Source organism: Salvelinus namaycush, chromosome 22 (genome assembly GCF_016432855.1).
Source record: "Salvelinus namaycush isolate Seneca chromosome 22, SaNama_1.0, whole genome shotgun sequence".
Classification (NCBI taxonomy): Eukaryota; Metazoa; Chordata; class Actinopteri; order Salmoniformes; family Salmonidae; genus Salvelinus; species Salvelinus namaycush.
In genome coordinates, this window is record NC_052328.1 from 16,249,640 (window position 1) to 16,263,913 (window position 14,274).

The 14,274-nt window shown below is 42.1% G+C and overlaps 1 protein-coding gene across 1 annotated transcript in view; it reads right to left on the reverse strand.

The window, feature by feature from the left end:
• Positions 1-3,681: 3,681 nt before the first annotated feature.
• Positions 3,682-14,274, reverse strand: part of LOC120017919 (heat shock 70 kDa protein 12A-like) — a 44,698-nt gene continuing 34,105 nt past the window's right edge. Inside the window, exons 8-12 of the mRNA XM_038960877.1 lie at positions 11,701-11,787; positions 10,737-10,841; positions 10,222-10,480; positions 6,651-6,754; positions 3,682-4,313 (exon numbers count right to left, since the gene is read on the reverse strand). Coding sequence (XP_038816805.1) covers positions 3,682-4,313; positions 6,651-6,754; positions 10,222-10,480; positions 10,737-10,841; positions 11,701-11,787 — 1,187 coding nt within the window. The remainder of the gene's footprint in view (positions 4,314-6,650; positions 6,755-10,221; positions 10,481-10,736; positions 10,842-11,700; positions 11,788-14,274) is intronic.

The window sequence follows — 14,274 nt, forward strand, 5'->3', positions numbered from 1 at the left end:
AGCAGCTACATACAGCATCTTGTGCATTACAATATACTGGAGGCTGCACAAAATACATGGTATTTATCAAAGTAGAAATACATTAAAGAAACAAAATGATGTCTTTTTATTTCCTTCAACTTAGTAGTCATACATTGACCTCCATATAATGGTGGGGATGGGGAAGGTGCAGCTAGATTAACATGACATATAGATTAATATGATATTAGTTATTAGGATGGAGAAAGCACTTCAGGGCTTTCCATAGATTGGACAGATCTGCTCTGATAACAGTGGGTGAGATGAGTGATTGGGACATGTGCAAACGTTGCCTTCACAGTTAATGGTTCATTTGTCATTGCATCTGGAGTTGAAAAGGCTACACTTTTCTCCACACATGGTGGTGTAACATTATCACCACACCTAAACCTCAAACCTAAAAAAGTGTTGTTAGAAATGATGTTTTCTCACCATTCGTAAAGAGTTACTCATGCAAAACGTGCATTGCAGGAGAGTGCCATAGGCAGCATCGTAGATCAAAGCTTGTGCACCTTTTCACATCAACAAATCAACGGAGCCCAACCTAAATTCAGAGTTTTTCCGTGAAGATCTCATTTAAATGAGTTTTAAACCCCTTAGTGTAGGGTTCTCATAGAGGAACACTGAAGAAAGACCATAAACCTTCAAGTAAGGTTATCCTGCATCGTCTGCGCTATAACTTGTTACATCTACGAACTGCAGCTATTGTAGGAAACAGAATAAATTCAAATCCAATGTGACCATCAGTTACTAGTGAGTAATAGACTACCTTTGTCTTGAATCAAGACTAGAGACATGAATTGTATCTATATGGTGAATAGTTCGGACATCTCATCTTAAATTAGGCATTCATTTGTGTAGATTATTGAATGGGCCATAAACTTTTTTCCCAGAGTGAAAAGCTATTAATTGTATCTTTATTTTTCATTGAACAAGGTTATAGATTTTCACAATCTTTAAAAATCAAGTTGTTTTTATTTTGTTGTTTCCTTCCTTCCATCGATACTTGATTTAGAGGATAATACTTTGAACCGCAGCTTCCAGTAGCTGCAGCCTTGAAGCAAATTTAAAATGGAAGCACAGCACAAAAATGTTTAATGGTTGTGTTAAATCGTGGTAAGGAACAATACCTTGTAATTGCAAGGTGTTATTGCTCTTGTATTACTATTGTTTGGGAGAGAAGGGCAGAGATTTGGAACTGTCACTTTATATTATTTGCAGGGTGGTTGAAGGATAGTTTTGAATTGGTAATTACTGTCGTTAGAAAGAGCCAACAAAGATTTACTATCGATCATTTGAATGTAGAATACAGGTTTTTCATAAACCAGAATACAGGTTTTTCATAAACCAAACCAATTTAAAAAATGTAATCTAAACTAAATACAAATTGACAGTTACAAAGCAAACAAAATTATTTACCCACATGGTAATATCTGTAGCACGTATGCATGAGGCTGCAGATATATGATCTTAATTTGAGTCGATTTGTCAAATAATCCAGCAGCAACAGGAAATGTGAATTATTATGTGGATTATAATTAATGGCCATTTTTTGTAGGGTATGATACATTTTAAGTTAGGGCAAATCGAGTCTGAAATGTTAAAGTGGAAATTACAAACTTTAAAAGCCTTTTTAAACCTTGAATATACTAGAAGTTTGCACTTCCTGCTGTGTTCTCATCAACAAAAGAGGGATCAAATTAAGATCCTACATCTGTAGTGAAAGAAACGTAATTGCTGAGTAATTGCTCTTTCATCAGCGCATGACTCTGTAGACTGCTACTGTGAGCCACTAATCAAACTATGGGTTAGGGAAGTTCTGTGGGAGGGGGTGGGAGGGGAAATCTTTGTCCTGTTTGGTCTTGTCACTTGTTTCTTGTCCATGTGTACCTGTCTTACCAATAACAATAAAAACATTTAATAATAAAAACATTTTTTAAAGGATTTTCCCAACCCAAAGAAACTCCATGTTCCATAACAATAACCGGTCATGTTTTAAGGGCAAAGTTATTCAAGTTTCTTTTTTCAATCCCAAAGCAACACACAGGCAACGTTCACTTTCACTCATTGTCGATGAATATGCCATTAAAATTCTGCCTTGACACATGCCATGCATGGCTGGTGAGAATAATGAAATAAGGTGTCTGCGTGAAAGCACACACTCTCTGTTCTGAAGCTGCTAAAATAATAACGCTGAAAATCTGTACAATATTTAAATACTGTATTTACAGAAATAAACATATTTTCAAATGTAATCTTTCCTTTTTAAGGGCCTGCACTTGTACAGAAATCTCCTCATTTGAAATATTCAAAAAGGAAATTCAGTGGCTTTTTGTCCTCCGTTGAATCATAAGCATAACAAATGAAGGCGACAACAAAGCACATGGCAATGGTTATATTCAAATCAGTTTGCAGGTGCAGCTAGCAGCATTGTCAACTCTGCCACTTTTCACATTCAAGGATTTATATTTGGCTGTGGATCAGCGCAACATATTAACCAGTGAGGTGGATTTTTACGTTGTTTGTGAGAAATTAATGTCTTGACAATCAAGCCTGGTGTCTAAACAGGTGGCTGTTAGTCTCTCTATATTTCTAACACATAGATTTGTTCGCAGTACACAATAAACCATTAAACATATATTGTTGACAGTATAGGAGACTGTCTGACTAAGTTTGACCAAACATTTTTAAAGCTAATGCACCAAGTTTGTTTTCGTATGGTTATAGAACTCCTTTTTATGACATCTTGGGCCTAACCACAGGAGACAGTAGAGATAAATACAGATTCGAAAGCTATCCGTGTCAAACTTATTCAACGGAGGGCCGAGTGTCTGCGGGATTTCGCTCCACCCTTGTACTTGATTGATTAATCAAGGTCACTAATTAGTAAGGAACTCCCCTCACCTGGTTATCTAGGTCTAAATTGAAAGGAAAAAACAAAAACCTGCAGACACTCGGCCCTCTGTGGAATGAGTTTGACACCCCTGCTGTAACGTTTTACTGTTGAACCACTGCCTTCCCTCGTCATCTCAGGTGGTCTCCAACCATGACTCAAAACTCTGGTCTGATGAGTAGGTTAAGTATCTGAATGCTAGTGTATATAACTGCATGTTCATGGAAGCCCCAGGGGTTCGGTTTTAAATGTCTTAATAATCATAGGAGTTATGAAAAGACGGTCCCATGAGCCAGGGTTGAAGAGGACACTGAGGTTTGTGCAGCATTGTGTCATAGCATGATGTTGTCGCTGTAAGAGGAGTACTACAGTATCCACTACAGTATCCATCTACTATGACCTAAAACAGCTACAGCACACAACGACAGATAACACACAATGAACCTGAAACAAGGCTGCATGTATCAGTAGCAAAATCTGCAAATCTGTGTAAATCTCTAGAGCAGAGCACATCAATATAGCCTGCATTTAAGACTACACACAATACATACACAGATGGTAGAAAACCTGAGTGCTTGTTTGTTTCTGACCAAGGAGTTAGCTAAAGCAGAAACAAACTAGCACTTATCATGCTACAGGGAATTTGAACAGGCCTAAAGATCAATATACTGCTACAGCATTCTAGCCACTGTCCCCTGGTTCATTGTGTGCTGTGCTGCTGGAGGTTTCACTTCCTATGACCTTTTGACCCTCTGGTTCTGTCACCCTATTTACTGAGCGAGGAAATCGATGCTAGCCTTGACAGTACGCGAGGTGGCCACGTCCACCGCCATGGCCCGGATCTCCGTGTCCCCGAACTGCATGTGCGTCTGGATCTCACGGCGTGCGGCGCTGGTTTCCGTACCGGTCACATCCAGCCGCAGCGTGCCGCACTTCCTCACGCCCGGCTCGCTAATGAAGCCCACGCCCTCCTTCTCCGAGCAGTAGATGTGGATGATGATGACCTGCTGGCTGGGCTTGGCGGGCGTGTAGCTGCGCTTCACCGTCTCGCCCAGGGCCACGGACTGGTCGCACGCAATGAAGGTGTCGAAGACATCGGTGCACCAGCGCTTGCCGTCCTTCACCAGCATCTTGTCAAGTGGGTGCTTGCCCTCTACGTAGCGGTTGAGGACGCCCACGCCGTAGGTGAGGGGCGAGCGGCGCACCTTGATGACGCTGGGGTCCAGGCCAAAGAGGACGGCCCCCTTGAGGATGGTGAGGCCCACGTCGTGGGGGATGATGATGCGACTGCGGCCATGCAGCATGTTCTGCACCGCCTGCTGCAGCAGCGGCGACTCAGCGAAGCCGCCCACCAGGAACAGGAACTTGATGTCACACACCTCCGGCTTATCAAAGAGGTCAGCTGAAAGGAAGAGAGTTTTTATTCAACAGGAGTTCTACTCTACAGTATGTGAAGTATTATTAAAATGTCAATTTTCTGCAGGTATACACAGATGTGTTATGCCATTAGTAACTCCATTAAAAACCTCTTCAACAAACCAGTTTTTTACTCTAGGAATTCAGTAATGTGACCCACTTCTTACTTTCTGTCCAAAAACACTGCATGCATTATTGTAGTAGGTTGGTTTATTCTAGGTGGGAGTACTGGGAAAACTGCTCAATGTACAGTGAGAGGAACCCTTAGGGGTACAGTGTGCACTCCCCAAATGACTCTTCGGGATCTCAACTCCCTTGAGCTTGGAATGGGATGGGCATGCTTTCAATTAAGCCTGGGTGGGAAGCTCACATACTGTATGGAGATGATCTAAACTGAAAACATAATCATGCTTTATTCATCTAGGTCAGTTGAGATATGTCTCTTTTTCAAGACCGCAGCAGGGCCAATAGATTAGATTAGCATTAGATAGGCTGCAGTATTGCTAAACCTAAGATTGCTAAACCATTGGGAACCTCAGCCATTTTGAATGTAAGTTCAGAAATCTCAGCTCATAAAAATGGATGACTGACACCATTTCCACACTGAGTCTTTCACTCATGCTGATTTGCCTTTCAGGTTTCAACCCTTGCAGGCAAACACATTGACAGCTTCCTACTGTATAATCATCACAGGCTACATCTCTCAGATACAGAAAAGTTTTGAGAATGACACAAATATTAATTTCCACAAAGTTTGCTGGTTCAGTGTCTTTAGATATTTTTGTCAGATGTTACTATGGAATACTGAAGTATAATTACAAGCATTTCATAAGTGTCAAAGGCTTTTATTGACAATTACATGAGGTTGATGCAAAGAGTCAATATTTGCAGTGTTGACCCTTCTTTTTCAAGACCTCTGCAATCCGCCCTGGCATGCGGTCAATGAACTTCTGGGCCACATCCTGACTGATGGCAGGCCATTCTTGCATAATCAAAATTCTGACAAGTTTGTCAGAATTTGTGGGTTTTTGTTTGTCCACCCGCCTCTTGAGGATTGACCACAAGTTCTCAATGGGATTAAGGTCTGGGGAGTTTCCTGGCCATGGACCCAAAATATCAATGTTTTGTTCCCCGAGCCACTTAGTTGTCACTTTTGCCTTATGGCAAGGTGCTCCATCATGTTGGAAAAGGCATTGTTCGTCACCAAACTGTTCCTGGATGGTTGGGAGAAGTTGCTCTCAGAAGATGTGTTGGTACCATTCTTTACTCATGGCTTTGTTCTTAGGCAAAATTGTGAGTGAGCCCACTCCCTTGGCTGAGAAGCAACCCCACACATGGATGGATACTTTACTGTTGGCATGACACAGGACTGATGGTAGCGCTCACCTTGTCTTCTCTGGACAAGCTTTTTTCCGGATGCCCCAAACAATCGGAAAGGGGATTCATCAGAGAAAATGACTTTACTCCAGTCCTCAGCAATCCCTGTACCTTTTGCAGAATATCAGTCTGTCCCGGATGTTTTTCCTGGAGAGAAGTGGCTTCTTTGCTGCCCTTCTTGACACCAGGCCATCCTCCAAAAGTCTTCGCCTCACTGTGCGTGCAGATGCACTCACACCTGCCTGCTGACATTCCTGAGCAAGCTCTGTATGGGTGGTGCCCCGATCCCGCAGCTGAATCAACTTTAGGAGACGGTCCTGGCGCTTTCTGGACTTTCTTGGGTGCCCTGAAGCCTTCTTCACAACAATTGAACCGCTCTCCTTGAAGTTCTTGATGATCCGATAAATGGTTGATTTAGGTGCAATCTTACTGGCAGCAATATCCTTGCCTGTGAAGCCCTTTTTGTGCAAAGCAATGATGACGGCACGTGTTTCCTTGCAGGTAACCATGGTTGGCAGAGGAAGAACAATGATTCCAAGCACCACCCTCCTTTTGAAGCTTCCAGTCTGTTATTCAAACTCAATCAACATGACAGAGTGATCTCCAGCCTTGTCCTCGTCAACACTCACATCTGTGTTAATGAGAGAATCACTGACATGATGTCAGCTGGTCCTTTTGTGGCAGGGCTGAAATGCAGTGGAAATGTTTTTGGGGGATTCAGTTCATTTGCATGGCAAAGAGGGACTTTGCAATTAATTGCAATTCATCTGATCACTCTTCATAACATTCTGGAGTATATACAAATTGCCATCATACAAACTGAGGCAGCAGACTTTGTGAAAATTTCTATTTGTGTCATTCTCAAAACTTTTGGCCACGACTGTATATGTAGTCCCTCAGTGTTTAAAAAAAAATGGGGTTTGTATTAGTAAGAGCTGCTACTCACTGAGGTGCTGAATGATGTGGTCTATTGTGGGCTTGAAGAGGGCATTCATGGCATCAGGGTTCATTCTCAGCATGCCCTGGGAGGACCACTTCACAAAATCCACACTGCAGAGACAAGAGAGGAGAGATAAGCATGCCATTATTGACCTGCTCTGATTACCAGTAGATTGGTAGGCTACTGTAAATGCACTGATACAATGCACCATGAACCAGTCTTCCTTCTCTGTCAGTACAGTATGTGGCCTATGATGTCTTTAGGAAACAAAACCTTTTTTACAGTCCCCTGAATGGATATAAGGAAATCACTGTGTCTTCCACTACGTTTTACCCCTTGTGCTTGGTATATTATCTATATGGAGATTTAACACAGTGAGCTCTCTATGGAATATATTGGTGACCCGTTTCAGGAAGCTGGGCATATGTCACTAGTTCACAGGAGAGACATTTGAACATATGTGTCCTTGCTACTGAGGCTTTTATGAAAGATATGTTAGCCAAGGAGAACTGCAAAAGTGTTGCTACTGCTCTCAACAACATTGCTGCCCTGAATTTCAGTGGGAAAAAGTTGTGTTGGACTACTTTCTGTACACCGTCAGTGTGAACCGGAGTGACTTGACACAACAGGCCAAACAACCGTTCATCCATGTATATGGGAAAGAGTCAGATATTATACGTTTCTAATTTCGTCAGAAAGTTGTTTTAATTGGAAGTTAAAGCATACTGTTAGCTAGCTAGCCAACGTTAGTTTGCTGGCTCGCTGTGTTGTAATATTATTTGTATCTCAGAAAACCATTTGCATTGCTAGTTATAGCCTAATGTTAGCTAGCTAGTTGGTTACTCACACTGTTTAGCACATAGCCCCATCCATCTCTGGATTCCCATATGAGGCCAAGGCTTAAGAGGGTGTGAACGATGCTGAAGGGGTTTAGACAAAGACGAGCTCTCAAGTAGGAAAACATTCAAGGGCCATTTTCTCAAAGGTGGGGTTACAGCTTTATCAACTTTCAAAGCAGAATAACTTTCCCATTGTTCCTCAAATGCAGTGTATGATATACCATGTTGTGGCTTTGAGTCTCTTCTTTTATCCAATGTAAAAAAACACAATTTAAAATGTTGCTAGATAAAACCCAAATTGAGTTGGTGGGTTACATTTATGTCTGTAGGAGAACAATGGATAAGTGGTGTCTGCCTCAATACAGTAGCTCACGTGAGTTCCTTTCATGAGACCAGTGTTTTTTTATATGTACTGTATACTCCTTCCCCTCACTCTGCTCTTGTTGCAACATTTTATTTAACCTTTATTTAACTAGGCAAGTCAGTTAAGAACCATTTCTTATTTACGGCCTACCTCGGCCAAACCCTAACCCGGACGACGCTGGGCCAATTGTGGCCCTACGGGACTCCCAATCACAGCCGGTTGTGATACAGCCTGGAATCGAACCAGGGTCTGTAGTGACGCCTCTAGCACTGAGATGCAGTGCCTTAGACCGCTGCGCCACTGGGGAACCCATATAACATATCTTATAGGAGTATATAGAATCCATCTGGTATCGTTTGAGTATTCTCCCAGGTGTTTGTGAGTGTGTGTGCTTGCCATGGCACACAAACACACACTCTTTCACACAAAGGCTTCTCCAACAGAGTGAGACAAAATTATTTACAGTTATGACTGAGTCAGAGGACCCACAGGACCGCTGGAGGCTCAGGTTTCGGGAATCTGAATGTCTTTAAGGGTCCCATGAGTTTCATAAGAGATTAAAATCTGTACGCATGCAAGACATGACTGTTAACACCCAGACTACAGGGTGGTATCAAAGTGAGATACTAGTCTAGTGTATGTACAATACACTAGACTAGTGTAAGTAACTGACTAAGTATTCTCACTCAGGTTCATTCAGTTCAAAGTATTTCAGCCAAGACACAAGTCTGAAATGCTTTCTTCCTGCCTACACACTGTAGTATGTACAGTAGTAGTTTTACCCTAATTAATGTTTGGTGCAGTATTGTGCACTTGAATTCACAAAAAATGACTGAATAACATTCAAATAAAGCTTGCTTACATAAAGACCCTGTATCACTCTGATATCACTCTCTAGTCTGGCTGAGTATAGAGACCCCTGCTGTCTCTTAATGAGCTGACTGTGAGGTAGTGGGGTGGGAAAGGTGGTGAATTCTGAATTCCCTGGTATATAATGGAAAATATATGGTAATATGTCACAAGTTGGTCATTAAATGTTTGGGTAATGGAATTGAAATCTGTGCAGAGGAAGCTTGTGTGTATTCACATGGATACATACACCAAGTAAACATGCACTGAGTGTACAAAGCATAACTTCCTAATAGTGAGTTTCTTCCTAAGAATGAGCTTAAAAATCATTCTTTAACCTGTCTCCTCCCCTTTATCTACACTGAGTTTATTTTTGAGTTTATTTTTACAGGGACAGTGCACATTTATCAACGTTTCTGTAAAAGTGCCGGTTTATCCAACCGGCTAATTTTCCACCGCAATCCCTGGGCAGGTTATTAAAAACAATTACAATAACAATACAGACAAACAACGAGCAGTGAGCACATGCAGAGCAACATAGAACAAGCAACACGTAGCACACAGACAGAGGAACATAACACGAAAAGCAACAAAACAAAATATATAAAAGCAACAGTGTTTCCACATCTCACAAGTTACAGACAACATGGAAAGTGGCAATACACAGCTAGGGATTATGTTCACAAGTCTGATTGGCCTTTAGCCATGTCTTCATGTTTTTTGTGAAGGTGTGATAGGTGGTGCAGTTGTGTGTGTCTGATGGAAGTGTGTTCCTGACATGGGAAGCTCTCACAGAGAAAGCAGATTGACTAAAGGTGCTCTTCCTTAACGGAACTATTCAGTCACCTCTCATGGCAGACCTTGTGGATCTGCTGCCATGGGTTTGGGTTTTCTGTTTAACAAAAGTAAGTGGAGGGAGAGTCAGGCCATTTAGGATCTTGAATACAAGACATGCGTCAGTGTATTGCAAAAGATTTTCCCAACTCAGGAGCTCATGCTTTCTGAGGATATAACAGTGATGATGGCTATTGGGCTTCCTATCAAGCACTTTGAGAGCCTGTTTGTAGAATGACTGAATGGGTTTTAATGTTGTACAGCAAGCTTGGGCCCAACTGGTCAAGCAGTATGTTAAGTGGGTATCATAGATTTGAAGTACAGTTTTGCTACCTCTGTAATCAAACAATTTTGTAGGAATCGGAAATTAGATTGGTTGAATTTGGTTATTTGAGTTACCTTTTTCACCTGCTTCTGACTGTTGAGGTGGATTTAACAAGTGACATCAATAAGGGATCATAGCTTTTACCTGGATTCACCTGGTCAGTCTATGTCATGGAAAGAGCAGGTGTTCCTATTTTTTGTACACTCAGTGTATATTACATCTGACAGCTAAGACATATTATTCAGACACATGCTTGGGTAATCGGGTATTCACTCAATAGGGAGTTGATTGAGCTCTAGACTTTCGGTGTGCGCGGTATCCTGTACCAATCCTCCAACCCTTCTCCCTAATCACACACACACTCACTTGCTCTTGCGCAGGGCATGTTCCACACTGTGACCTCTGAACTTCTTGTAGTAGTCGATGAACGAGAAGGGCAGGTTGATGTTCAGGGGGTTCGTCCTGTCCGGGGCCGCCGCCCGTTTCCTGGACTCAAACGCGATCATCAGATCCACCCAGGCAGCCGGCCGCTTAATCTTAAACTGGTCGATGAAGTCGGGCCCAAAGATCTTACACAGGAGCTTCTCAAACTCATAGTCAATGCCAATGGAGCCATAAGGACCGCCTGAGAAGGCGAAAATGAGTGTCGGTCAATAACAGCTCAAATGACTGGTTGGTTGCATGGACCCTGATTAAGCCTACCGCTAGACTTCTGCTATGAAAGTATTTTTTAGTCTAGGAGTCCAAGCATCTACCCCACAATGCAATATAACAGCCAGAATAATGTGATTGTTGTTGTGTTGAGGACACTGCCTAGATCCATCTCAGTGTGACATGCATATAGCAAGAGCTGCTATATGAGCATTGAGCAGTCTCTGTACCTGAGGCCTTATAGAGCTCCTTGAGATGTCCCTCGGGGAGCTGTATCTGATGGACCGTGAGGTCAACCGTTCCGCCACCACAGTCAACCACCACATAGCGGTCACCTGGCGACACGGAGCGAGAGAAACGTCATTGGAGGACAAGGGGCAGAAGACTATAGCGGTAGCCAATAGCGCCTCTGAAGCATGACTTCTAACATTTTCGTCTAAAAGCAGCTTCTGTTTTTGGGACACACTCAGAGGATGTTGAACACGAGTAGTCATGATACTGTCACGGCCTAAAATCCCAAGTGGGTACTGGCGACCTAGATACAGTGCAGCTACTATAACACTGGGACAACAGGGGCATGGAGGAGGGAGATAGAGGAGAAACCAATTGCTATACTGGATTTCAGTCCTTTCATACAGTGAATAACCTATATTATCACCGTGCCCACACTGTCACAGTGGTCAGTAATCACTATGTGATCATTTAAACCAGTGATTCCCAACCTTTTTTGCTTACTGTAGCACCAACTGAATTTTGCTCTGCTTGGAGTACCCCTGAAGTACCCCCTCATGTGCATTTTACCAGTAAGCCTATGGTCTCATAAGTCTTTTCAAGTACCCCCTGTGGATAGGCCAAGTACCCCCAGGTGTCCTAGTACCCCTGGTTGGGAACCACTGATGTAAACAACCATATGATCCCTGACATGTCAACATCCAGCCAAACCTACAGGAAGCATTTGATTAGTAGAGGAAAGTAATAGATTAGACCGTGAAAGCATGAGGTTATAAGCAAAAACTAGAAATATATTAAGTAGAGAAGATCCTCCCACTCAATAAGCATGTCGTTGTTTTTTAGGGTAGTGAATAACCAGCACGATGCATGATCAGCAGTATAAGAAACAGCAAGAGCAAATACTGTAGAGAGAGGAAGGAGGGAGAGAGAAACAGAAGCGTAAAAGAGAGAAAGAGACTCTACCTTCTTCCAGCTCCGACCAAAGCTCCCCTATGACATTTTCCACCAAAAAGGTACGGCTCTGCCGTTTGCTCCGGACATGCTCCTTGGCTGGTTATTGACAGAGAGAGAATGACCGAGTGTGAGAAGGGTGAAAGCGCTTTGGTGAAGCTGTGTGGGTCATACAATGTAAGTCAAGCAACAGGATGATAGGGCTATATGATGTCTAGATGTGAAGTCTGCGATAGAACTCTAGAACATGGCTTAACCGCAGGTACCCATCTCAGAGATTCTGTGTTGACAGTTTCTAGTGTTTCAATTCATGTATTCATATTGAAACTGTGCTTTATCAGTGTGTTGCTGATGAAATGTTCTTCCTACATAGGGAAAAAATGTGTTAGCTGCAAAGGTATGAGAGAATAAGGACATTTTACACTCAATATTCAAAACTGGAGAATTCTCTTATGATCAGTACTTATGGGCTAATGATGGGATTAATCACATATGGACCTTGTAATCACTGGCTGAAAACACAAAGAGACAGTAGTAGTAGCATGACCACAGCGATCAAGATGTCAGAAGGACATTTCCTCCAACAGAGGGGGAAACACAAAGGGGAAGGAGGAATTTCCTACTCCTATTAGTTCTCAGGAAGGCGTGAGAGTGGGGTCTATCTATGTCACCATTACCTCTTCCATCGACATGTCAAAACACAGACAACAAAACGAAGAAATAACCTTCCAGGAACGCTGTGAGAATGTTGTGAGTTAGCGATGGTGGAAGCTGCTCGAGGAGAGGAGCAGCCGTTATGGGAAAGTTCATGTCAGGAGGAAACAGCAGCAGCTGGACAGAGAGTACACTTCTCTTCCAACACAAAAAGAGTTGTAACATCCTGTTGGAAACCCCAGTATTAGACGTGGGGATATTGACTTGCGCCCTCTTCTTTTTTTCCGACCTCTCTCTGACCTCTGCATTGCTACTGGAGGCAAGGCACTAGGCCTACACACAATCTGACTATTCATCGCAGGGTTTATTTCAAACCAACTTAATATTCCATAATTATTATTAGTAAAAGATATATCCATTGGATGGCGCTACATTGACCTCGCTAGTTCTGAAATCCTGTATATAGCCTTGGGACACTTCGAGCACCATTTTGGACAATAAACTAAGCATTTTACAGGAATGTAGAGATATACAGGAAACATACAAACTCTGCTAGTCTTACAGTATGTGTTCATAAGCTGACCAGACACAGCCTGAAACAGGCCATTACAGAGTCTATAAAGGAAAAACATAGGAACACATCTGCTCCAAAGAGACACCAATAGCCTTCAGCTGTGTTACAGCATGCGGTTAGAGCGTTGTAAACCATGACGGAGGCAATGACCATTCCATTAATGCAATGATCTTCATCCAAGAACCGCAAGGCAACAAGTGTCCAGCTACAGAGCGAATACTGTTTTCTTATTGTTGCACTGAGTATTCAGAATCAACAATAATTGTCTATACAGTACAGTAAATCATCGCTCATCTCAGATCTTATTAAAGACAGTATACCATGTACACTGTTGTCTTACAGGGTTTCCTCTACTGAATGTGTGGGTGAATCATATTGAATTCAAACTAAAGCTGCAGTACTACTATAACAAGTGAATCACATTCAGGAAATATGTTAGACAGATGGTAGAAATTATATATTTGTCATAAAATACTTGGCATTCAAGGACTGAATATAGTTTTGAATTGACACCTTGGATAAATGTCAGCCTCTCACCCGGATCACAGACAACAGGAAGAATGGATTCAATCAGGGGTGTCATGAACCCCAAAAATGTAGCTGTCTGTATCCTCCTAACTGGAGGTTATTTTTTTTAAAGGACTGGTGGTTATTTTTTTCTCTGCATCTCTGCTAAAATCTGGGTAAAGGATTGAAAGGATTGTGAGTCTTATTCAGTACGTTTCGTAATTGCTTGCTTTTTTTGTGCGTGCCAGCTAAGACTTGATGGATAGCCTGAAATGTAGTAGTTATGAGGTTGAGAGACTGAATTTATCCAGGCTAGCTAAAGCCAACTTCATAAAATTGCTAGGTGGCTAGTAGTATTACAGAGAAGAAAATTTTTATTTTTCATTTTTAAACAGGACAAATCTGAGGGGGCACGTGCCCCTGTGACGTCAATTGAACCAACATAGGTGTAAACACATTCCCCCTGCTGATGAGCTGTTGAACTAAAAGAAAAGGGGAGATGAATAATTGCCATGCATGCAAGTGAGTGCTACTGTGAGTGGCATTCAGTCATATCCCCAGTCAATAGCATAGAGAGATAGGACTGAAGGGCACTACGCTTCTAATTCTCTGGTTTAGATCATCTGTGGAGAACAAAAACTCTTTCCCGAAACAAAAAAGAGTGATGAGTGAGAGAGAGGAAAGGCTTGAGTGAGTCATTTGCTATTGCTGATTCACATGCTGTCAAATTAGATTGGATTTCATTGGATAATACGGACCAGCTCTAAGGTGGCATTATTTACTGTTTGAATGACCTTCTGTACAATCAGATATCAGTATATTTGCCATGTTACATCCTGAATACAAAAAGT